Source organism: Prunus mume, linkage group LG3 (assembly GCF_029339155.1).
Source record: "Prunus mume cultivar Tortuosa linkage group LG3, ASM2933915v1, whole genome shotgun sequence".
Taxonomy (NCBI): domain Eukaryota; kingdom Viridiplantae; phylum Streptophyta; class Magnoliopsida; order Rosales; family Rosaceae; genus Prunus; species Prunus mume.
Window position 1 is genome coordinate 25,461,233 of NC_142700.1, and position 25,999 is coordinate 25,487,231.

The following is a 25,999-nucleotide window of genomic DNA, read 5'->3' on the forward strand; positions in this document are numbered from 1 at the left end:
CCAACCCACCCCACCCCAACTTCTCCAGCATAGGCCCAGCCGCTAGCCATTATCAATAACGCAATCATTATAATTGGCCTAGAAATTAAGACTCTAAAAAGAACAGATTGTACTACAGGCTGAGATCTCGTGAGGTGGAATGAGAACCTACCCCACATTTCCATGCCAAAAGAAAGGTCTCTTCCATGAGAAGAGTATGGTTCAGATCCTCTTTGGCGTCATTAAAAGCAGTATAATTTTCATCAGTCCAGAACCCATTCCATAACTCCAGAACCAACTAACAAAAAATCCCCAAAAGCTCAACAGAAATGCAAATCAAGATTCACCAATCCAAACATCGAATTTCAAATCTCTATAGGATAATTCATACTTGCGTGGATAGCAATATATAGAAGGCAAATGATCAGACTTGCGTGGATCAACGGATCTCACAATGATTTTGGTCTTGAGGGCCTCCTCTTCCCTCTTTATCGTTGTCTTCTTCTTCTTCAAGCTACTCTTGGTTTCTTCAGAGCCAAGTTCAGAGTGGAAACGATGTTATTTGTTGAGTTGGAGATCTCACCCAACACAACTCGCTTCTTGGGAGCTAGAATTTGTAGGGACGGAGCGATCAAAGGTTGTGGCTGGGCCTATCCTGGAGAAGTTGGGGTGGGTTGGGAGGGAGAAGGAGAGAGAAAGAGAGTAGGGTTTGGGGTGGGCGATGGGAGAGAGGTGGCTGAGAGCTAGGTGATAAGATTTTTAGTACCTGTGCAAATAGAGTTAAAATCACATAAAATACTTGCAAGAATACAAGGCTATTGTAGTATAGATGCTCATGCAAGGTCATTCTCCTCAAGGACTATTTAGCAATTTATGTAAAAACAATTTCCAATTAACTACCTAAAATTAAAGGTTCAGAAAGATGTTTGTGAAATTGGTTGACACTAAAAACAAATTTTAAACAAAAACAACTACTATTGAAGGAAAAAGTTTCAAATACCAATTTATAAAAGCACTAGGGTTTCACCATCACCTAACAATCCTATGAATTTTTACTAATTACTTATGATTTGCACATGCCACTTTGGAGGTTAGGTTTTCCTAATTTATACTCTACTTGGAACCTCCAACATAGAACGTATATCCAACATGCAACTCGTCTGGACGTTCGGATCAAATCTGAACATGAAAGATTCATTAAATTCTATGAAAACCCTTTGAAAAACCATGCAACCCTTAAGACGTGGTGTTCATCTTAAGTGAAATTACAATTATTAATCACAAGAAGCCAGCGTCAATTTTAGGGAACCTTCCGACCAAAATTGCATCCAATTACTTTTCTGAAGATCCTAATGGTGATCAGGCATTAAGATAATTAGATAGTTTAAAACAGTGATTAACAATTCAAAGTATGCATGCACTCAATCATAAGCAATTAAATAAAAATCACATATTCATGCTAAGGTTCAAGGCTTCACACTAGCAAAAGAAAATTAGTTACGCATATTCATAATTGAAATCCAAGAAAATATAATTAAGAAGGAAAAGAATGAAAACACCTTAAAGTCGCAAAAACCCAAAACCCTAGCAATTGCTCTCCACAATGTCACATTCAAAAGTGAAAAAGAAGTCCCAAAATTGCTGTGAAAACCAACTTAGGGGGGTGTATTCAATTAGGATTTTAAAAGACTATTTTGGGATAAATAAGTCTTATGGTATTCAATTAAGACTTTTAAATAATCTAAACAAGTCTTGTGGTATTCAATAAGGACTATTAGGATTTTTTAAGGAGGGTGTCCAAATCTAGTGGTATTCAATCAAGACTTTAAACAAGTAACAAAAAATCTTTTGGTATTCAAAAACTTGCTAATTTCGAAGGATTTTTTTTAAAGAAGGAATTTGTGTGACTTTTTAGTTGGAGGTATAAATACCAAACCCTAAAAAAAATCTCACCATAACCCGTCAGACTTTTCACGTGAGATTTTTTTCTCTCTGCGAGAGAAGATGAACAGTTCTTCGTGAAGATAAATAGCTCTTCGTGAATAAGGTATTGCTTCCTTCTCGTGCTATGTCTTTTTGGGTTTATTGTATGTATCAAATATATGCCATGCTATGTTTTCTTTGTTGGTAAAAAAAATTTGTATTCGTTTTCTATAACTATGCTGACATCTATTGATATAGTAATTCTTTTTCAATTTCTATAACCATGCTGACATCATTTTCTATAACCATGTGACCTTATTTTGTAATGGGTACTTTGCTTTTTACATGTTTTTGAAAGGCTCTGTTGCTGTTGAGATATCTTCCATATTTTCGTATATGAATATATTCATGCTTCTTGTTGTTGCCTGGCTTTGGGTTTTCTTTCCTTTCTTCCCCCTTTTATTTTTCCAAGCTTTGCTTGTGACGTTTGTTTGGTTGGATTGAGGGTTGAGATGGGGTGTTGTTGATTTGGATGAATCTTTGTTGTAATAATAAAATAGCACCTGGAAGCAATTGTTTTTGGTTTAAAATAAGCAGTTAGTTGAAATCAATATGCTTATTATTTGTTGTACCTAGAAGCAATTGTTTTTGGTTTTCTTGTTTGGTATGATATGTATTCTTGTGAAATAACTAATAAATTTCTTACATATATTGTAGTAGTAATTTAATGGGGGATTCACAACAAGGAAATAACAAAGGAAAGGGCAAAGAGAAAGAGAACTATGAATCTTGGACCATGGACGATACCAATGAGTTGTTGCATCTCTTGGTGGATGCTATCAATAGTGGATTGCGTGATGCTAATGGGTCACTTAGCAAGAAAAATGTAGAAAGAGTGATACTTCCTTGTCTTAATGCGAAAATTAGGTTCCCTAAAACTTATAATCATTATTTGAGCCGAATGAAGTGGTTTAAGAAGCAATATAACAAGATGTCGATGCTTATGCGTAACAACTCTGGCTTTGGGTGGGACCCAATTGCAAAGACGTTCACTGCTAGTGAGGAAGTATGGAAAGATTACTTGAAGGTGAGCTTAATTCATAATCTTTTAAATATATTAATAGCTTACTAGTTTAGTACATTATGTTATTTGCAATATATTAACAATGAATAATTTGTTCTTTGCTAGTCCCACCCAAGTCACAGTAAACTTCGAGAAAAAAGTGTAGTTGATTATGAGGATTTGAAGATTGTCGTTGGGGGTGGAACTGCTACTGGGAATGGTTCCATTGCATTAGGCGCTGATGATACGCATAATGTCACAACCGAACATATATGAAGGTAATGACATAGAAGAAGAAGAAATTGATGACGAAGATATAGATGATGAAGAAATAGATGAAGAATTTTATGAAGCCATTTACAGTTCAGTGATGGCAATATACGTTCTTAGCGGGTGGGAGAGTTCAGCTCATGATTCAAAGCTACTAAATGATGCTTTATCAAGGAGGAAAGGACTTAAAGTGCCCCAAGATAATTACTTATTTTAAATGATAAATATATATTTTTTAACTTTGCATACTAATTTTATATGTATTGTATATATAATTAGGTAAATATTTCCTAGTGGATTGTGGATTTCCTAAGCGGCTCCAATTTTTAGCTCCATTTCGAGGTGTGTGATATCATCTCCAAGATTTTGCAGGTCATGGTAATGACCCTTAAAATGAAAATGAATTGTTCAATCTTCGCCATGCGTCATTGAGGAATGTGATCGAGAGGATATTTGGCATTTTTAAATCACGGTTCACAATTTTTAAGTCAGCGCCTCCATTTCCATTTAAGACACAAGCAGAGCTTGTGTTAGCATGTGTAGCACTACATAACTTTCTTCGCAAAGAGTGTCGTTCTGATGAATTTCCAATTGAACCAGTGGACGAATCTTCTTCATCTTCAGTATTACCAGTTAATGAAGAAGAGAATTTGGAACCTATTGTTCAAACCCAAGAGCAGCAACAAGAAAATGCTAATGCATGGAGAGCTACCATAGCTTTAGATATGTGGAGAAATGCTACTTAGGAGGACATGAAGCTACATCAAATTGGCTATTAAAAGATTGGGAAAACTTTATTGAATTTTACTTTTCTTTGTTAAAATTGTGTTTCTTTGTTATCTTTTTCATTGACTCTTGTAACTTTGAATGTTTGCTTTTATTTATTGTTCCATTCCATTTGATCCCGTTTATGTTATTGCTGATGCAAGTGCCCACAACTAAGTTGGTTGGTTATTGTACAAATAAAAAATCCATGTGGTCCTTTCAAATCTTATAAATTCTTATGATATAAATCTTTAAAATCCAAACATAAAAAATCCTGAGTATAAAAAATCTTTCAAAAAAATCTTATAAGTCATTACATTCTTAAATAGTATTTTAAAATCAACTGGACTTATTTATCCATAAATAGTCTTTTAAAATCTCAATTGAATACACCCTCCTTAAATACCTCCTAAAACCTAGCTGCCCAATCCCCACAAGGAAACTAAGTTAAAATAAAATAATACATGATATAAAATCCAAATTGGATTACGAGAATCTACCTACAATCTGCTCAGCTACGTTTTGGCCTCAAATCTCCTCCAAATCCAGCCCAAGATAGCTTTTTTAAAGATAAAAACATTTTGAACACTTCTCCAGAAGTCCACAAACCCATCCGAGGTCATTTTGAGCTCCAAAATGCAATAAAAGCCCAAAACGTCACTATTCAGCACCGTGCACTGCTCTTTTATTTTATTGCCAGAAAATAACCGCTTGGTAGAAAAATTTGAAATTTTGATAAAATCAAGCTAAGTGACTCACGAACACCCTATAACTAGAATTACTCCAAAATTCGTCTATTTGATTATGTTTTGCTCCAGAGGAATTCAAAAGTCCTATATTGGAAATATAATTCAAAGTATCAAAATTCTTCTAAAATATTAACCAAAATATACTAAGAATGAGATTAAATATATAATATAAAATATACCCATTACTGGGGTTGAGTATGGAGGTTGAGGCTGGGTAGGAGAAGAGAGAAGAGATTTTTTTAATTAATTTTTATTAATTTTTAATGATTTTAATATAATTTAAAATTATTTTTAACATGTAAATTATTTTTTATTATTTATTTGTCCACTGTAAGTCCACGTCATTAAAAAATGAAATCCACATTTGCCACATTAGCATTTAATAGATTCACTAATAGAGCGTTTGGATGAGAAAATTTAAAAGTATAAAAGATTTCATATATGACGGAATTTAAAATGATGGAAATTAAGGGCCCGTCTGGTAATGTTTTCGGAGAATTTTTTTGAAAATGAAAACGAGAAAACGAATTTGTTTTCAAGATTCGAGAATGCGTCTAGTAACTTAATTAGAAAACAGTTTCACAAAATGAAAATAGTGAAAATGTGTATGGTAGTATAATTTGAAAATAGCAATAACAAAATTGGTTAATTATGTGATCAATATGGTGAGTTTCATACCAAGAAAAAACAAGTGAGGTTATTTTTATTAATGCCTCCTCCAGAAAGAATGTAATTTTTTTGGAAAAGAAAAAAAGAATAATGTATAAAAAGAATTTTCTTTTAAAAAAATTAAAATGAACTGAGAATGAACTTTTTCTCTTTTAACTTTCTGCAAATCCCACCCCACCCCATTGCACCCACGCATCACTATCGCAGAACTCACCTCTCTCCCTCTCCCAATCATCTTCTTCATCACAACACAGTGAGCACCCAAACAAGATTTGATGAGCTAATCTAACAAAGACACATTAATTTCACTAGAAAAAAGAAAAAATGAAGACCCATATGTATCTAACTAATGAGAAGATCCAGTAATTTCACCGAAAAAAATAAAAATTAGAAATTTATTAGAAGAGCTAGTGTGGGAAATTGACAAGAGCTTTAGATAAATGGGGTGCTGGAGGTAAATAGAAGAGCCATTGTAGTGAGAGACGCAAAATCGTTTTTTGCTTTTCCATTGAAAATGCTGAAAACATTATTTCAGTTTTTTCACTTTTTGTACATGGTTTATAATTCATTATCTAGAATTTGTAAAGTTTCTTGTTTGGGTGACTGATTTAAAACATGGAATTTAACCTTTAATTGTAAAGTTATCTTTTTTAAAACTCAATCTCTCTTGGGACTTTAGAAATGACGACTTTTAAATAGAATTTAAACTTGGGATTTATGATCTCCAAATTCTATGTTTTTTTCCACATGGAATTTCTAAATTTCTATGTGTTTTTATCCAAACACCGGAATTGGTTCATGTCAATTTAGAAAGAGTGCTGCTATTTCCACCCACTTGTCCTATTTTCCCACTCACCTTATTTTTAAACTTTTAAAGACAAAGTTAACCATATTGTAAAATGTCTTAAAGTTCTTCAAAAAAAAAAAGAATAGAGGAAAAAAAGAAGAAGTAGACTTCTCAAGTTCTCACGAACCCTATCGTTTGACAGAAAGAAAAAAAAACACAAGAAAGCTACAACTCCTTGCTCATGATTAATTCCTCTTATGACTTTTCAGTTCTCAGAACTTAATTCTCAACTAATTTTCTTCTCTTTTCTATTCATTCAATCAAATTGATTATGAAAAAGAAAACAACAAGAGAATCAATGTTGAAGAGAACAATTTTGGCGAAAAAGTAAGGAAATCCTATTTGAACATAATTTCTAAGATCTTTACGATTACTTAAAGCATTGGGAGATGTGTATTTCTTTGACTCAGATTTTTTTTCTTAAACAAATTAAAAATCTGAAAACTTGGAAATGAATCAACAATTCTACGATTTGGGATCTGTTAATTATACAAAGAACGTTCCTTACAAAACCAGTTTGGCTGAGAAGTTTTTTGAGGCATGAGAAGGTGAAGAATGCTTTTGGGGTTAATGAGTCGTTGGTTTTTGAGGAATGCAATGATTTGGTGGGGCATATTTTGCATGAAGATGTGATAAAGAGTGTGAAATACATGGTGAAATATTTGATGAAGAAGGACAAGTCTTGCTGTACTAGGGGAAGTTTGATTTGAGAGATGGTGTGGTTTTCATAGAGGCGGAGAGAGATGTATAGTGAACATGAGAGACAGAGAGAGATAAAGCGTGAGAGATGGAAAATAAGATACAGCAAAAATGAGAGAGATGTGTGGGCCGTCAGAGAGAGAGAGAAGACGTGAACAGAGAGAATAAAAGGAGAGAGGAAATGAGGTAATAATTAAAAGGGTATCTTAGGAATATTGGTAGGTGGAAAAATAAGATTGTATTTTTTAAAATTTATATAGTGGGTGGGAAAATAGGATAGGTAGGTGGAAATAGGCACTCTTTAGAAATTTTGAGTTTTGTCAAAATCCCAAATTTATTTCCTTCATCCCTCATCCGTCATCCAATCCTAAGTTTATTTCCCTCATCCGGAAGTTTAAGCATGTACTCGTAAATATATCTAAAATTGAATATGAAATTGAAAATCACCCCATAGTTTAGGGGTTTTACATAATTTGTCCTATTACTAATATTATTTGGAAAGCCAGCCAACGGGCAGGGCAGATGGGCCATGAACATTAGTCAGCGCGCAAAGTTTGAATATTGACCAATTCCCGGTCCGACTGACTGTCCGAAGTCCCTCTCTGAGAGAGAAAAGTCGTCTGCGGAATTTTAACTCCTCCACCGAATTATGCATTTCTTCTTGTATTCTTTAATTATTCTAATTATTCGAACTTCTAATAAAAAATTAAAAGCAACAAGAGCCAGCCAACCGGCCTCCTCTCTCTGGCTGCTGCTTCTGCTTCTGCTTCTATTGGTGGACTTTTACTTTGGTGCCTTTTGGAATTGGGGTTTGATCACTTCATCTATCAAAATCCCAATCCCAATCGAAGAAGCTTCTTTTGCTGCTAGTGATTGTGGTGATAATCAGAAGCAGAAAAAATGGGAGGGCTTTGTTCGAAGAAGACGAGGAGTTCGAGTGTGGAGAGCGCGGGTTGGGATGTGAATCGGCAATTTGATCAGAATCAGAATCTGAATTCCCGTTTGAAGACCAACCATGTGAGTGTGACTCTGCCGCCGCCCATGGATATTCATTTGCAGAAGAAACACAAAGAGGAGGAGGAGCGCCTCCGCCTCCACCTCCACAACAACAAGAAGAACAACAGTTTTCAGAGAAGAACGACAATCAGAATCCGCTTTTTTATGAGTCCGACGATGATTTCTATGATGGCATTCCGCGCTATCCCACCTCCTTCTCCCACAAATCCGGCTCTGTTCGCTCTAAGCAGGCCGCCGTCGCTAAGGTTGTTTCTTCCTCCATTTCTGATTCTCTCACAACCCATAGCTTACTTTACTACTCACTTAATATGTGTTGTTATATAAATAAAATGATTGGCTGCTGCACATTTTTGGCATATAGGGGCTCAAATGGGAACTTAATTCCATTATTTCTTAGCTAATAATTCTATTAACTCTCTGTGGAATCACTTAATGTTTTTAGAAAAATATTGTCATTTTACTTACATAAATGTTGTAATGTTAAAAACCCGTAATGGGTTCTCATAAATTTTGTAGAAGAAGCCCTTGTCCTTATATAGCTGTTACAATATCGCAGGTTTCTGAGGTGAGTTCACGTTTGGGCAGAGCTGGCACTCTTGGTCTTGGAAAGGCAGTGCAGGTCTTGGACACACTTGGGAGCAGCATGACAAATTTGAATTCTGGCACCGGCTTCGTTGCTGCAGCACCTGCCAAAGGCAATGAAATCGCAATTATATCGTTTGAGATTGCCAACACTATCGTTAAGGGTTCCAATCTTATGCAATCCCTTTCAAAAAGAAGTATTAGGCATTTGAAAGAAGTGGTGCTTCTTTCAGAAGGTGTGCAGCATTTAGTGTCGAAAGATATGGATGAACTGTTAAGGATTGTTGCAGCTGACAAAAGGTGGATACTGAATCTAGTGCCAAACACTTACCATCTCATTTTGTCCTGCAAATGAGTCAGCTTCAAATGATTTTTTATTTCCTTATTCTACCTTATAATAGAACTTTACCCTTCATTTATAGGGAAGAATTACAAATTTTTTCGGGGGAAGTGGTTCGATTTGGAAATCGCTGCAAAGATCCTCAGTGGCACAACTTGGACCGATATTTTGACAAGTAATATACTTGCCTCACATTATCTTTTGTGGCACCTTACTTCTTTTATGGAATGCCATATCCATGAGCCATGTTATTACTTGGTGACATCTAATTTGTTCTACAGAATCAGCAGGCAACTTACTCCTCAGAAGCATCTGAAGGATGATGCAAACTCGATAATTCAGCAACTCATGACTTTAGTCCAGTGTACTGCTGTAAGTATCATCTTGTTTCACCAGGACAGAGCAATTTCTATTTCCTTTATGAGCGCAGAATGGAAGTTGATTTGTTGAGTTATTAAAGTTACATACATCACTAGAGCAATCCAATAAATAGAGAAAAATAGTTTGCATTTCTGTAATTGTTTGGATGATTTAATGAGCTATTGATGGAGGGCTTGCTTTGCAAGGAAATGAGCAAATATGCCATTTACAACCTCTTTTCTTTTGTTTTTGGTTTTTGGCTTTGAATTTTGGTTTTGATTGTTATATTTATTTGTTTTTATAAATAATTATAGCTTATTTTACATATGTTTGTAAAATCACTAAATAAAAATGGGAAAAAAAAGATACTGAAAACCAACCAATGTACTAATTTGAGTAAAGGTGAACCAACTCAAGTAAATGCAACAAACCAGTCTATGATAATTAAACATGAAAACATTTAACGGGATGCAAGGGAAAACAAAAGTTTGTGAAACAATAAGGGACCATAGGAGGGCAACTTGATCGAAGAAGGAGAGCCTTTGCATGCTTATCTTCACATCAGGGTGTGTCGTGTAAATAGGAGGGTGAGAACGCTGACCATACATTTTACATTGCAGTTTCACTATGCGGTTTTGGATTGTTTGGTTGGAAATAAATAAGGGGTTTTTGAGGGTTCGGAGGAGGAAATGGAGTAACTTTGGGATGGGATAAAATTTTTAGCTTTTCATTTTGTTCAGCATTCTAAAGACTTTCCTTTTCATTTAATTCTTCTTCATTTGGGGGAGTTCTGTACCGTGTAATATATTTTTCTTGTTCGAGGATCTTAAGTTATATTTGATTGACCTCTTGCCCATCTTTCATGTATATTCCTCTCATTTTATCAGTAAAATGTTGGTTTCTTACAGAGAAAAAAAACATAAATACATGTTGCCCTACTTTCCAAGAAATTTTTATTTCCTTTCTCTTGAAAGATGCTCTTCTTTCATTCAGCCATCTGCAGCTGCCGTCTGGTCAGAAACTAGTTCATCATCACTAGTCATCGTTTGTAAGATGCCACAAGCCTTGCACTTAAAGGGCATATTTATGTTTGTTGCCCTGTCGTGAGTGTTGGCTGCTAATAATCTAATTTCTTAAGTTAAGAATCTGATGGGTTGTAACTAACAATTAGCTCAAATTAAGAGAAACAAGTTTTAGATGTTTTTACTCACTAATATTAAGATATTAGAGCATCCGTAAAGGTCATTTCAGGTATGGGGTTTTTTATTCTAATTAATATATGAGTACTTTAAGAATGTTTCTTCCTTTTCATCCTCAAATACTGTATCCAACACTGAGCTCGGTGTTCAATTTTATGTTATTTGATTTCTGAAAAGCAAAACATCAATATGCTTTAAATGCAGGAATTATACCATGAGTTTCATTCATTGGACCGTTTCGAACAAGACTATGATCGCAAGTGCCAGGAGGAGGATACTTCACTTTCTACTCAAAGAGGTGATGAAATGCTTCCTATTCTTATCTTTTGGACATTTATTTGTACAGGTTGAACTGTAGCAGAACTGACTAGATGTATAGAGTGAAAATCAGTTAGAAAGGCATTCCAAAATAGTAGAATGCCAAAAATGACAAAATACTGCAAGACATTATAATTAAACCTGAAAAATTAAATTCCCAAAATACTACATTAGAAAAGTAAATTTTATTCTTATAAGCAGCCTAAAATAAGTAAATTTCTTTGTTGGCCCATCGTCATTAAGGTCTTGAACAGAGCTAAAATTTATTTCTTTTCACATATTTTGTTGTCTCCTAGTTCTGTCTTTCCATTTACTTTGAGCACAAAAGTGACTAGTGGATTTGTTTTCTTTGTATTATGTGCAGTACGTAAAAGAGAGATGAATCTTATACTTGAGACCCTAGATTCTATCACCGTGTGCTACTTTCTGTGTGCATGTGAAAGTCATGATTTAGGCTCTGATGAGTGGTCATTGTTTTCAATATTGATGTATGTAGCAGAGTCACTTAAAGTAAGGCATATTAATTTTTTAAATGTTTCTGTTCATCTCATAGGTGACTTGAGGGCAGAACTAAAAAGTCAAAGGAAAGTGGTTAAAACTTTAAAGAAAAAGTCGCTTTGGTCCAAAAGTTTGGAAGAGGTAACCATGGAAAAACTTCATTTAATTGCTATTTTAGGCACTGATTTTTATTTTGTCTATCTTTAGTTTTCCGTGACCTGTCTTTTCCTGTTATTGCATTTATATATTGCTGCTTTCCTATTATGCACTGTCGACTACTATCTTCAAAAGTTTCAATCTGTGCATTGCTCAAATGATATTGATAATTTATCCGTTGGTAATAAATATATATGACAAGGAAAATATGAGTGTACTTCCTAAGATATTTCTTTTATTTGTCAGAAATGAAAAAATTATTTAGTACTCTAATCCCCAAAGTAGAGAGTATGAGCTGGGCTTAGGCCTTTTGTTTTGTAATGTGTATATGTTTTTATTTTGTTTTTCCTTTATTTAAATTTAAATGACATTGATGAAGTATTCTTTCAACAAAAGCTGATATGTGCGGCACATGGCTTGATTTAACAAAAATGTCAATAGAAACGGACCTAGGTGATGTATTGTGACAAAATTCAGAGTTTGAATCTAACAGTCATTTATCTTTTGAGGGTGGAAATTGGGCATACCACATATTTTAGGCGGTATTCATGCAATTTTACCAAAAGAGTATGACTTATCTGTTAACATTTCTTGTTCTGGGGAGACTCTGTCCCCCCTTTTAGGTAAACTCAGATATACTTTGCACCATAAATTTTGATTGCTAATTGCATTTCAGAGCACATTACAAATGACAAAAAAGTTCTACTAAAGATAGTTGAATCATAAATTGGAAATCTTAGCACATATGCAAAAGAGTATCCAGGGACAAATCTGAGCCACCACCAAATGAGGCCCAATATTTTAGGCAGTATTGTGCAATTTTCCCAGAAGAGTTTTGCTTATCTGTTAACATTTCTTTTTCTGGGGAGACTATTTTCCCCCTTTTTAGGTAAAAGCAGATATACTTTATACCATAAATTTTGACTGCTAATTGCATTCCAGAGCATAGAACAAATAGGAAAAAAGCTATACTAAAGATAGTTGAATGATTATAAATTGGAAGCTTAGCACATATCCAAAAATTCCATCTGCTTAAAAAGATCAAATACGTGGCCATTGGGTTTTTGGTTTCATCTTTTTTGGCACTGCATTGTTAATATTGCTTTGCCATATGATGTTGTTTATGTTTTTGTTTTTGTTTTTTATTTCACTTACTACATTGAGTAAGGAAACAAGGAATAGCATACAAGTAACAGTTTATACTCTGTAAAATCTAACATTTTGAAATACAGGTGATAGAGAAGCTTGTTGATATCGTCCACTTCTTACATCTAGAGATACATGCTGCCTTTGGTAGTGCTGGTATGTATCTGTTGAAGGTCTTAAACTATGCATATAGCCTTGTTACATTATTCATCTTCATCTTTGAACAGTATATTGTTTAAGGCTCCAATAGCGTTCCTAAGTACTTTAGCATGTAATTCAAGATCATATATAAGATTTAGAGCATTCATATGTAAGAATTGCTACTACTGTATAATCACAATTTCTGTTTTAGCTTGTTCAGAATACAAATTCCAACTCCGGTATGTCAATCCTTGCACCACAATATACAATATCCTGGCTTGCCAATTGGTTTTGATTGGATGCTCTTGGCTTTAACATGGTATCAGAGTGCTTAATTCATCCTTATGTTAGACCATGTTTGGCCACACATGCATGCATCACATCACCTGATATAGTTGATCCATGTGTTTGGTTCAGCCAGGCCATATGTGAGGAGGCGTGCTGAGAATATAAATCTCACATTCAGTATTTCAAGCCTTGCACCACAAGACATAATATCCTGAGCATCTCCACCCATTTCGGATTGGTTTTGCGTTGCATGCTTTAACTTTAACATAGCTTTGGCCACGTTTTGCTAGGTTATTATGATATGTTGTTTTTGGAAGTTTGTATTTTCTTAAAATTGCAAGTATATTAATCCTTGTTTCATACTGTTTATCTCAGAAGTACATTGATAAATTCAAACGATGTTTAAACCCAATTGTTGACTTTGGGGTTGATTTTGGGTGTGTTTCATGTTTAATAGTGCTTGGGTTACCCATCCAATTGCCAAATACAATCTCTGAACACAAGTGTCCAATATTATATAGACACAAGTTGTAGCACAAGCTAGAAAGACGTAGTTCAAAACTTTATTCATTTTAGAGAGTATGATTGTTGATCCTGGTAACAGTTCTTGTCGGTATGTATTGTATTTTACCCTAAATCATATGAATCTATTATGCACTTAAATTGTACAATATATATATATATATATATATATTTTTTTTTTTGACCTAGTAGATAATTTGATTAAATAAACTTCTTTTGAAGATTTATTCAATATCTTTTCCTAATATTTCTGTCAGAAAATTTGAAAGTATCAATGTATTGTCTATTTTTTTCTTTATTTCAAACTTCAGCTGACATCAATATTTAATACCCTGCTCCTGCTTAATGATTCTTAAGCTTGTGCTTGTTATATTTATTGAGTTTGAGTGAAGTTTGAAATTTAGTCAAGCCCAAAGAATTATTGCTTATGTTGTTTTAAATTTAGTCAAGCCCAAAGAATTATTGCTTACGTTGTTTTAATAGTTAAGTTTGTGGTTCAATTTCATCTTACTTCGATTGTTATTAATAAATTTTTTTAATCACTTAACAAGCCATTTTCTTCTTAACTTAACAGCCATTAGCTTAATTAATGGTGTTTCATTCTTAGTATAGTTATACAATAGAAAAATATATTGATACAGAGAATTACTATTCAACGAGCTTGTTCACAAGTCTTTTTAATGAAATAATTCGTGAGTTTTGTTCACGAGCCGCAACTGGCATTGTTGGAAAACTTTAGATTATCTTCCAATTTTAATGCTTTCAGATTGTATTTTTATTTTTATTTTCCTAGTGGAAGACAACTGATTATTTACAAGTCTGACTAGTTAATTGGAGTAATACCAACCACACACCACCACCACAAACACCCCCCCCCCCCAACAAAAAAAAAAAAAAGAAGGAAAAACTAGCCCATCAGAGAGTTAATTTGGTTAGGGTGTTTGGAGAACTAGTATAAGGAGACTTATTCATTTACATATGCAGATGGTCATAAACCAGTGGAGGGACCTATGAACAGTTATGAAAGATTGGGACCAGCTGGACTTTCTTTACATTATGCAAATATCATCCTCCAAATTGATAGTCTTGTGAGTGTACTCTCTTCTCTTTTCTCGTTGTGCATTTTACATAATATTATGAAAATATGAAGTTATACTGTTGCAACAGTTACCCTGGTTGTTTTGACGTATTCTAATTCAACATGAGGGCATTTAAATTAACAAGGAACACAGATTTTTTCTGAGTCTGCTTTGGTGCATTTAGGTAGCCCGGTCAAGTTCTATGCCTCCAAATACAAGGGATACATTATACCAGAGCTTGCCGCCTAATATAAAATCATCTTTACGCACCAAATTACAGTCTTTTCATGTTAAAGAAGAGGTAATATTTCATTTGTGTAGCTTTAGCTATATATACATAATATATTCCTAAGGAAATGTTCTCTTGCCAGAATGTGAATTTGGACCATTGATCAGGTTGGTTCTTGTTTGAATGTTCAAATTCTGTAACAGAAGTATTTGTATGCAAGAGAATATTACCCTATAGTCCTATATATAATTATATAATATGACCTAGAATGTGAATTACAGACTTTTGATTGTTGCAGACGGGCTGTGTACTTTGGGTTTTGTGGCAAAACATTCTTTGAAGAGAATTTGTATCCACTAAACTGTTGGACTAAATTGTTTTCTGCAGCTTACTATTGCAGAAATCAAAGCTGAAATGGAGAAAACTTTACACTGGCTTGTTCCAGTTGCTACAAACACAGCCAAGTAAGATGGCCAGCTGTTCTGCAAAACACCTGTATCTTTTTGTGTTTGTGAAACTCTTTTGCAGCTGTAGTTTATAACTTTCTTTGTTATTGATCATCATTTTGTTGATTTGGTTGCAAAAACTAATAACAGAGCTCATCATGGTTTTGGCTGGGTAGGAGAGTGGGCGAGTAGTGGGTGAGTAACAATATACTGCTTGTTTCTTACTTTGACTTTTTATCATTTGTCCTGTATTCCTTTCTTGTTTCTTTTGGGTTTTTTGATGGTTTTTACTGTTCTTTTAGTTAACCATATTTTCGGTTATGCAGTTCTGGGGCGAACCGAAAGGCAGCTTTGCAGACTGATGTGATTCAAATTGAGACATTCCACCATGCAAATAAGGAGAAAACAGAAGTCTGTATACTCAAACTAGTCTTGTGGCTTCACCATTTGGCTTGTAAAAGTAAGTCTGCCCCCAATAATGGGGGCATGAGGTCACCCGTCAAGTCCACAGCTGGCACACCCCTCCCGTTGGCAAATAAGCAGCCCAAGGACTTGCCTATCAATGTTCAGTCAAGTGTGCTAACAACTGAAGATCAGGAGATGCTGCAGGATGTCAGTAAAAGAAGACGGATTCCAGGAATTAGTAAGAGTCAGGACTTTGACACTGTGAACTCTAGTTTGATGGAGCACAACAGATTGAGTAAGAGTAACAGCTACTCACCTAGGCGAGGAAGCAGGAAATTGTTACCGTTCAGTAGGCTCTCGTCTGGGGTTCCTGTCGTTGATTTCGGTATTGATAAGGAAAAAGCATTGGATGTAATTGACAGAGTGGACTCACATAGATGAATTGCAGAGTGTTATATATGTAAATCCACTGGAGTGAAGTGTAGTACATGCGGCAAGGGCGTTCATTTTGGTGATATATTGTTTTTGGTTGCACGGCATCGAATTAAATGGATTAAGCATGATTTACCTTTGAAATTGTACCACTTCAAGAGGCATTTACTGTGCATATTTTCACCATGCTTATAGGGTGTAACTGCAGTGAGTTTGTGACTACTTTCCTCGATGGGGTGTATAGAGCTGAAGGTTAAGTTTTTACAAACTACATGTTCATCGTTTGTAAGTTTTATTTCTTCATTTATTTATATGAGTTATTTACACTAACATCCCTTGAGGTTTCTTGTGTTTTCACAAACCCTCTCAGGTCTCAAAAATTACATGAACAACCCCCCTTCCTGAGGTTTCAATTTGATTTCACAAAATCCATTTTCGTTGATTGTTTGTCCAAAAATTAATGATTTCATTGAAATTTTTTTTATGCAAATGACAAAATTAAACCCAATGAACTATATGCCATCTAATCTCAAAGGCGAACTCTGTCATTTGGAGAATTTTTTTTGTATAAAAGCATCAATCTTTGGATGAAAAATCAATGAAAAAAGTTTTGTGAAAACAATTTAAAATTTCAAGGAAGTGTTCGTGTAATTTCTAAAACCTCAAAAAGTTTTGTGAAAAAACCGAAAATCTCAGGGGGTATTAGTGTAGATCTCCATTGTGTATACCTTACATGTATGTGTGACATATTGCACTAGTGGATGCTGTTTTTCCCTCTCTTTTAATTTACTCATAAATTAGGAAAATAGTTTTTTTCTATTCAAACCCAAAAATCATTCGAGTTAACCCAACAAAACTTTTTTAAATCTTTGAAATCCAATTATACCCTACCCAAAAAATTAAGAGGGAAAAAAAACACGCGCGCACGTGACACTCAAACCCAGCAAGCCAATTATGATGCAGAGAGGGTGAATTGGATGATGGAACATCTGAGGAATAACAAACCCCAAGTATTGGATCATTGGCCATGGAAGAAGTAACTCCACTCTCTAAAATTGATAATACTACCAAAAATTTTGCCCATCATACCACTTCCACTGCCATAAGCACACTACGGAGTTTCTTCAATGGCGAAGTTTCAAGGACTTTTCATTTATTATTATTATTATTATTATTTTATATTAATTAATTTAATTTTAAAATGAAGAGAAATATGGATCATATGCCAAGCATGTGATTTTTTGAATAGAAAAAATTAACAGCAAAAGTAGTTAAACAATATGGGTACAATATTTTCAGATGTATTTCATTCTCCAAAATGAGGTATTTATAATATAAGGTTGTAACCTTAGTAGGGTTATACAAGAAAATAAGATAAAATCATAATTACACAATATCTATACAAAAAGGAAAGAAATATAGTTCTAATAGATTAGGAAATAAATCTCTTAATTAAGCTAGGATCTCGCTAACACTCCCCCTCAAGTTGGAGCAAAGATGTCATGCATGCCCAACTTGTCAAGCGAGTTGAGAAAGACAGTAGTAGACACAGCTTTAGTGAGTACATTTGCCAGTTGATACTTGGATGATATAAAAGGAAAAGAAATAATCTCAGCATCCACCTTCTCTTTAATAGAATATCGATCAACCTTCTCTTTAATAAAATGCAGCTTTGTTATCATAATACAAATTCATGGGTTTCTAGGGTGCAAACCCAAAGATCTCTCAACAATCTCTTCAACAATAGTAACTCGCACACACCTTGAGTCATCCCACAATACTCAACTTTGACACTAGACCGAGACACCACTTTTTACTTTTTACTCCTCCAAGTAATAAGATTACCACAAACAAATGTGAAATACCCAGACGTAGAACGTCTATTAGTGATTGAATTAGCCCAATTAGCATCCGTATACCCTTCCATATCTGCATGATCATACTTGGAAAACATTAACCTCTTACTAGGAGTTACTTTTAGATACTTCAAAATACGCATCACAACACCCATATGATCTTCACTAGGAAAATGCATAAATTGACTCACTACACTCACTGCATATGCAATCTCAGGATGTGTATGAGCTACAAATCAATTTCCCCACAAGTCATTGATAATGCACTTTATCAATAGGGACTTTATTATGACACAACCCCAACTTAAAATTCTGTTTAGTAGGGGTATCAATTGGTTTACAATCAAACATTCCAGTTTCTGCAAGTAAATTCAAAACATACTTTCTTTAGGACAGAAAGATGCCTTGTTTAGATCTGACAACTTTAATTCCAAGAAAGTATTTCAAATCACCCAATTATTTCATCTCAAACTCGGAAGCCAAATACTTATGAAGATTTTGCATTTATGCCTGATCATCTCCAATTACAATCATATCATCAACATAAATAATTAAAGCTGTCAATTTACCTTTATGACACTTTAGAAACAAAGTATGATATGAGTTACTCTGCACATACCTAAATTTCTTCATAGGTGCTACAAACCTTCCAAACCATACTCTTGGAGACTGCTTTAATCTATATAAGGATTTTCGCAACTTACACATAACACCCTCCTTCGAGGTCACATGAATACCAAGAGGAAGATCCATGTATATTTCTTCCTTAAGGTCACCATGTAGGAACGCTTTCTTTACATTAAATTGTAACAAGGGCCAGTCACGATTAGCAGCCAAGGACAAGAGCCCCCGCACAGTATTGAGCTTTGCTACTGGAGCAAAGGTGTCCAAATAATCCACTCCATAGGTCTAAGTATAACCCTTTGCTACCAATCGAACCTTGTAAAGGTCAATGGAATCATCAGCTCTATGCTTCAAAGTAAACACCCATCTGCACTCACCAGCTTTCTTCCCACTTGGTAAAGGGACTAAATCCCAAGTTTCATTCTTGTTCAAAGCTTCCATTTCAACATTCATAGCATCCACCCATTTGAGATCAGAAAGAGAATCTTGCAGCTTAGTTGGTGCACACACACTAGATAATTGACACAAATATCTAATGATGCATATGACTTAGACAAACAATGAGTTGACACATAATGGCTAATGGGATATTTTGACTTAGCATGTATATAAGGAGAATATTGTACTTTAGGTTTCCCACGAGTGGTTCATGGGGTAACTAATAAGTTGACACAGATAGATCATAAAAAATTATCTCACTTGATTCACTATCATGAGTATATTGGGGCATTGGTAGGGCAGAAATAGGTGTTGCATTGAACTCATCCATACAAGAATCACTGTCACTATTTTCAGATACAGGCGACAGGTCGTTTGCTTTAGTGCGACCGATCATTTCGACATCGAGAGCACATGCTTCATCTCCATATATGGGCGACCGGCCGAGTTCCAAAGGGCGACCGATCGTTTTTTCACAAAGACCACATGTTTCATTTTCAGATATAGGCAACTGGTCGCTTGCTTCAGTGTGATCGATCATTTCCTTCACGAGAGCAATATCTTCAATCACATCATTATACAATTCAAGTCCAAGATTCTTCAATCCAAGACTCTCCAATTTATTCCCCCTCTCCCCCTGAATTGGAAAGGAGGGAGAAACATAGTAAGACACTTCTTCATGGAAAGTCATGTCCAAAGAAACATGTGTGGGAGCAAATATTTTCATCTCCAATTATAGCACGCCATGTGAAAAAGAAGAATATCCCTTAAATTAATAAATTGAACCAATTTATTTGGGATTATATCTTAATTATAGGACGTTATCTTTATTTAATAAGATAATATCATTAATTTAGATATTATCCTAATAAGGAGATATAATCATCATCAAATTAGGAAATTTGGATCCCAAGCAAATCCCTAATGGACTCAATCTATACAATTTGGGGAAAGAATAAACTCCTTCCTAATGAGAGTTTTATTCTCTACGAAACCCTAGCCTCCGAGGCTCCTATAAATAGATGGCTTCATTCATTATTCAAGGTACTTCTAAACCTAGCTCCAAAATCCTGCAAAAATACCCGAGATCTCTATCTCCTGTCTCCCCTAGCAGGCGGAAACCCCATTGTCACTGCCCACATTGCTCTCTTATCTCCATATTTTCTCCACACGGCTCCCTCCACTACACACAACTCCAGCTGCCCGGTTCTCACCCTAGAGACATCTCAGTACCCTTTTTTAGCTAGTGTTTCACCTACATTCAATCGAACTAACTTAGGCATCGGAGGGCCTTTGGCCAATACCCCCCAGGTGTGGTCTATTTACTCTTGCTTTTTTTACAGGAATCGAGGAAGAGAGAGAAGGAAGATCGAAGGTTGAAGAATCACAAAGCGAATATTTTCCCGCGAGATTATTTGCACAAACATCTGGTGCTTTCATTGAGAACATGAGTTATACTCAACGCGTGCTCTTAAATAAAAGGAATTTATTTCCTCCATCTTCTCATTCAATCAACGCCTTCCGACCAACAATGGCTAGAGGCAAACACATGAGGAGCAAGACCGCCGCAATGGCTTAATCCGTGACTGCCTAAAGCCACTCGTCCCACGATCCCGCAATCGACATGGTGGCTCCACTAACTCACTCCTCCATGAACCCACAGCAAAACCTTGCTACCGCACCACAACCGCCATCCTGTGTGGCTAGAACCACTGTTCCACCTGCCGAATCGGCAGTCAGGGACCATTGCAGTGGCCCCTGCAGCCTTCATACCGTGTCACGACCCTTCGGCCGGATCTACCTTGCAAGGCCCTATGGTTGGAACAATTGTGCACCCTCACGAATTTGAAGCCATGCCCTTGCCGTTACACCACCTTGATATAGCAATCCCCCGCGCGGCCTCGAGATTGGATTTGAAGCCTACTATCACGGCACCGCCGCCAAACATGGTGGAACCACCCACCATGGTAGACTCACTGCCATCATCGACTTTGGCCTAATCCTGGAGCAATTTCAATCATTCCCTTCATTGCCTCCACGCTCGACATACGCTCCCATGTACACCTCCAACTAAACTCTAGCTTGTGTGCAATTGGGCTCCATGTAATTCCTCTCCTCCATGTCCACAAAGTCAAGTAGACCTCAATTTGAGAGTTGACCAACTAACTCAGAGAATGGACGACCAAAATGACTTGGTGAGGCAGCTCCTCAACCAAATAAACTTGGCACAAAACCTTGGCCTTGGACAACAGGGCGAAGAGAGAAGGATGGACGAACACCCCGATAGGCGTTCGATAGGTCTCAAGCAGGTCGAGCAGGAGTAAGCAGAGAAAGATAGGGACATCAACGTGATCAACTTGTTGACATGTCACAAACATATGCAAGACATACTCAGAGCAAACGAAGTCTCCCATCTAGATTGAGTTTAAGGACCAACGCTCGTATGAAAGGTCAACAGCAACTTGACATTCGCTCCCATCTAGATTGAGTTTAAGGAAAATGTTCACGAAAGGCTAGGCCCTCATGGAGGTCAACCTGACGACTCTCACAATGAGGATCGTGAAGAAAGGTGCTTCACTACCCACTTCAGAAGAACAAATTCCCATCAACAAGCTATAGGAAATCCCTCACAAGCATAGTCCACCAACACATTGCTTAGGCAAGACAACCGAGAAGGTCGACCCTTGCGAGCCAATGAGGAAGTCAACTAGCGTCGCCCAAATCATAAAGCTCACCCACGTGACCCACAAGCCATGCGCACAGAGGATGTCTAGAAGACTGTGAACAACCGGCTTCGAGATTTGAAGATCGAAGAAGGTTTCGAAGATGCTCTGCGTAGGGAGGTGGAACAAGCAAACTCCTTACCATTCATCGTTTTAATCGAGTAGGCTACTCCCCCAAAACGATTCTCAATGCTTTCGTTCAAACACTTCAAAGGGGATTCCAATCCCAAGGGCCATCTGAAACACTTCAAAAGTGTTAAGATCCTCTATAAGGTTGATGACGAGCCAATGTGCAAAGTATTTGTCATGACCTTGCGAGGAGCAGCCTAGGATTTGTTCCACACCCTACCATCCGGTCGATTAGTAGCTTCAAGTAGCTAGCTTACGTCTTCACCAAAGAATACACTTCTTACTGGACGATCAAGAAGAACCCTAACCATCTGTTCAGCCTGCACAAGAAGGGCAAGCCAACTGAGGTGTGAGCTGTATCCCGAGCTGACCATCTCTCCTTGCCAAACACTGGTAGAAGTCTTCGCGATAGCAGAGTGCTATGCACTTTGGGACGATGACTAGATTGCCTCGAAGAAGGCTGCCAAGCAAGCCGATCAACCGGCTGATCAAGCAAGCAAAAGGAACGACATATTGACAGTTGGTTTCTCCTAATTCATTCGAATCCCCTCTCAGGCTTAACAAAAATTATTCTTAACTAACAACCCATTCTCTCTCGAGCAACAAATTTAGAAAACCAAGAACCCATTAAGTTCTATGAGAACCTACAAGAAAACTGCATGAGTCATGTTAGTCCCTCTCGGGCACTCATTCAAGACAAGGTATTTGTTACAAGAAGCAAACACCAAACATCTCCTCTCGGTCTCAGCTTGGATCATTAAATCAATTAAATATTAGCCAGATATTCAAAGCATTAAGAACAGTAACAAATACTCAACATGGGATAATAATCATAAATTAATATAACTATAAAAATTAAGTATTCATGGCTAGGCTATATCTTAGCCCTAGCAAAGGAAATTAGTTCATGACAGAAGAAAATATAAACAAGAGAATTATTGTCATAAAACCAATTTGGCGGATGGACATGATCTTCAAAATCTCCACAGGAACACCTTTGAAAGCTCCTCAAGTAGTGCAGCAAAAAATTCTTGGCTCTCTCTGATATTCCTCTGGGTGTATGAAAATTGTATATGAGAAGATATGGTAGAAAAGATGATCGTATGAAGAGATCCTAGGGTGACCTTATATCATGTAAAATGACTAAAACCTACTCTAAAAAGGACTGAAAAAACTTTCCTAAAGCAAAACAAATTCCCAAACAATTAAGGAAACAAACTAGGAAAGAATCATGCTTTGACTTGGAAACACGTCAGCCAACTTGCACTCAAGTTTTGGGTCGTTCCAATTCCTAGAAAATTCTGGAAAAATATGAAAAACGTAGATTTATCTCTAACCATGTATTATACGCCACTAGGAAAAATCAGGAAAGGTCTTCAAATCTTCAACCTTCCACAGCAGTGCAGTTCTGATGGGATTTCAACTTAAGCTGTCTTGACTTGCAAGTCTGGAGCATTTGGCTTGGTAGAAAATTATGAAACTTTGATACAATGATCTTCAATGTCTTAGCTTTCTTCTCCAATTGGCCTTGCTCTAAAATTCATTCTGAAAAATCCTTCCAAGAGAGCAGAATCATTGAAAATAAGGAAAGTAAGGTAATAATGCTCTTTTTAATTAACTTTCCCTACAAAACCCACATATAAGAGGTATAAAAATATAGGAAATAATACACTTATCAAACTACCTCAAACCTATCTTTTGCTAGTCCTCGAGCAAAATTTGAAACTAAAACTAAAACAACAAGAAAACAAAAACTAACCAAATCACTACTACAAATATTGCAATAGACGACGGTAATCCACCGTTGTGTATCCTGTTTTTCAATCGTCGTGAAATCGACCGACATCTTTTGATGCATAAAACCATGACAGTAAATCCCCGTCATCTATTATTTCTAAAGACAATGCTTTTACTCAAAATTGTCATCTATTAGATGTAATGATGACGGTTTTAGTAAAACCGTAGTTGTTCTGATGTAAAGACGACAGTCTTTTGTTAAAAACTGTCGTTGTTTATGGGTAAAGCCACCGGTTTATAAATAACCGTTGTTATTTATGGGTAAAAAAGACGGTACTTTGTTAAAACCGTCATCATTTAAATATAAAGATGTTAGTGTTTTATTAAAAGGCGTCGTGAATTGTACATAAAGATGACAGTATTGTGTTAAAAACGGTCATTGATTATATGCATAGATGACGGGATTTACATTAAAATCGTCGTCTAAGAAGTTCCCATTATGTTTGAATGTGAATTAATGCCTAAAAATTGCCGTTGATTAGCTATGAAGACGACTGTTGTATTGTAAATCCGTCATCTACATCAATTTTAACTAGAATTCCAACTATATTGTTTTATTAATGAACACATACACTCAAAAATTGTTTATTTCATAAAACTTGAAGATTCAATATTATTACATAGTTTATCAATCTTTACTCCTATCACATGCATACTTCCTAAATAATGGAGTATACTAAATTACATGGTTCCTAAAATCAACATTTTCTCTTTCCCTTCTAGTTGTTTAGGATTTTGTTTTGCTTTAGGAGAGTTTTTCTAGACCTTTTTAGACTAGGGTTTAGTTGTTTTATACTATATAAGGTCACCTAAGCTCTCTCTATGGACGATCTCCTACCATAGACAACTTTCATACACCCAAAAATATATCATAGAGAGAGCCAAGAGTTTGCTACTGTAGTGCTTTTTTGAGCTTACGAAGGGGTTGCTGTGGAGAATCCAGAGATCAAATCCATCTTCCAAAGATGTTTGGTGTTTGCTTCGTAACAAATACCATGTCTTGAATGAGTGCTCGAGAGGAACTAACATAACTCATGTAGTTTTCTTGTAGGTTCTCATAGAACTTAATGGGTTCTTGATTTTCTAAATCCGTTGCTCGTGAGAGAATGGGTTGTTAATTTGGAATACTTTTGGTTGAGCCCGAGAGGGGATATCGAATGAATTAGGAGAAACCAACTGTCAACATGGGTAGTAATTGGAGTTAATTGGCTATAAGAATTAAGTGGAATTGGTTATGGTAAAATCGGATGCTCTTGTGTCTCATCAACTTGATTTTCCACCGTTAATTAAATTGCTATTTTTCATATTTGTTTTAATTTAGTTTAATAAATCAATTACTCTCGTTAATTAATTGTTCAAATAAACTTATGAATTAATCATAATTGGTACTTAAAAGGAAATTACAGTCTTTGTGGGAACGACACTTCATTTATCTCTATATCACTTGTGCGGATTGTGTGCTTGCAATAATTTCACAACAGATAATAAACATATTGTTTCCGCTGAAGATAAAGACAATTCAAGCTTGTTTGATGGCTAAGGAAGATGACTCGTCATTGTTGTGGAACTTTAGATACAGTCACTTGAATTTCAATGGATTGAGGATAATTCATCAAAAGCAAATGGTGACTGGCCTTCCCATGATCACACCACCATCCAAAATTTGTGAAGACTGCATTGTTGGCAAGCAACACCAAGATTAATTCCCAAAAGGAAAGGCATGTAGGGCTTATAATCTGCTAGATTTGGTGCATTCAGACATATGTGGCCCAATTAATCCAATTTCAAATGGTAAAAAGAAATATTTTGTTTCTTTTATCGATAACTTTAGTTGATAGTCATGGGTGTATTTCATGCAGGAAAAATCAGAAGCTTTTAATGCATATAAAAGTTTCAAGGCACTTGTTGAGAACGAAACTGGAAGAAGGATTAAAACCCTTCGAACAAATCATGGTCGAGTCTAGAGTATTGCACAAAGGAGTTTGAGATTTTTTGTGATGGACAAGGCATAAGAAGGTAGCTCATAGCCTCATATACACCTCAGCAGAATGGTGTATCAGAGAGGAAAAATTGAACCATTCTCAACATGGTTAGAAGCTTGTTGGTCAAGGGAAGAGTTCCAAAGATCTTTTGGCCTGAAGCAGTTTTGTGGTCCATTCATATTTTAAACACATGTCCTACTTTTTCTGTTAAAAATATGACACCTAAGGAAGCGTAGAGTGGAAGGAAGCCAACCATAGATCACTTCAAAGTGTTTGGGTGTATAGCATATGCACACATTCCAGGTGAAAAAAGGAAAAAAGCTCGATG

At 35.9% G+C, this 25,999-nt stretch overlaps 2 protein-coding genes and 1 pseudogene across 2 annotated transcripts; all 3 read left to right on the plus strand.

Annotated features, from left to right (window-relative positions):
* The first annotated feature begins 2,629 nt into the window (after nucleotides 1-2,629).
* Nucleotides 2,630-3,241, plus strand: LOC103327221 (uncharacterized protein At2g29880-like). Its single transcript, XM_008229514.3, has 2 exons — nucleotides 2,630-2,989; nucleotides 3,092-3,241. The coding sequence occupies exons 1-2, from the start codon at nucleotides 2,630-2,632 to the stop codon at nucleotides 3,239-3,241; spliced, it is 510 nt and encodes a 169-aa protein (XP_008227736.2).
* A 94-nt stretch (nucleotides 3,242-3,335) lies between these two features.
* LOC148919228 (uncharacterized) lies at nucleotides 3,336-4,016 on the plus strand (annotated as a pseudogene).
* Nucleotides 4,017-7,588: 3,572 nt separating this feature from the next.
* LOC103327188 (protein PSK SIMULATOR 1-like) lies at nucleotides 7,589-16,452 on the plus strand. Its single transcript, XM_089048428.1, has 13 exons — nucleotides 7,589-7,964; nucleotides 8,027-8,226; nucleotides 8,538-8,863; nucleotides 8,986-9,078; nucleotides 9,185-9,275; nucleotides 10,667-10,760; nucleotides 11,334-11,419; nucleotides 12,667-12,736; nucleotides 14,516-14,619; nucleotides 14,795-14,911; nucleotides 15,227-15,303; nucleotides 15,436-15,480; nucleotides 15,612-16,452. The coding sequence occupies exons 1-13, from the start codon at nucleotides 7,865-7,867 to the stop codon at nucleotides 16,129-16,131; spliced, it is 1,923 nt and encodes a 640-aa protein (XP_088904554.1). The 5' UTR covers nucleotides 7,589-7,864; the 3' UTR covers nucleotides 16,132-16,452.
* Nucleotides 16,453-25,999: the final 9,547 nt, after the last annotated feature.

Bases quoted from the DNA above. Each gene is read 5' to 3' on its own strand.
- LOC103327188 (XM_089048428.1), top strand. From the start codon at position 7,865: ATGGGAGGGCTTTGTTCGAAGAAGACGAGGAGTTCGAGTGTGGAGAGC. The intron at 11,420-12,666 runs GTAACCATGGAA...TTTGAAATACAG, and splicing joins GGTCCAAAAGTTTGGAAGAG to GTGATAGAGAAGCTTGTTGA. The intron at 12,737-14,515 runs GTATGTATCTGT...TTACATATGCAG, and splicing joins TGCTGCCTTTGGTAGTGCTG to ATGGTCATAAACCAGTGGAG.
- LOC103327221 (XM_008229514.3), top strand. From the start codon at position 2,630: ATGGGGGATTCACAACAAGGAAATAACAAAGGAAAGGGCAAAGAGAAA. The intron at 2,990-3,091 runs GTGAGCTTAATT...GTTCTTTGCTAG, and splicing joins TATGGAAAGATTACTTGAAG to TCCCACCCAAGTCACAGTAA.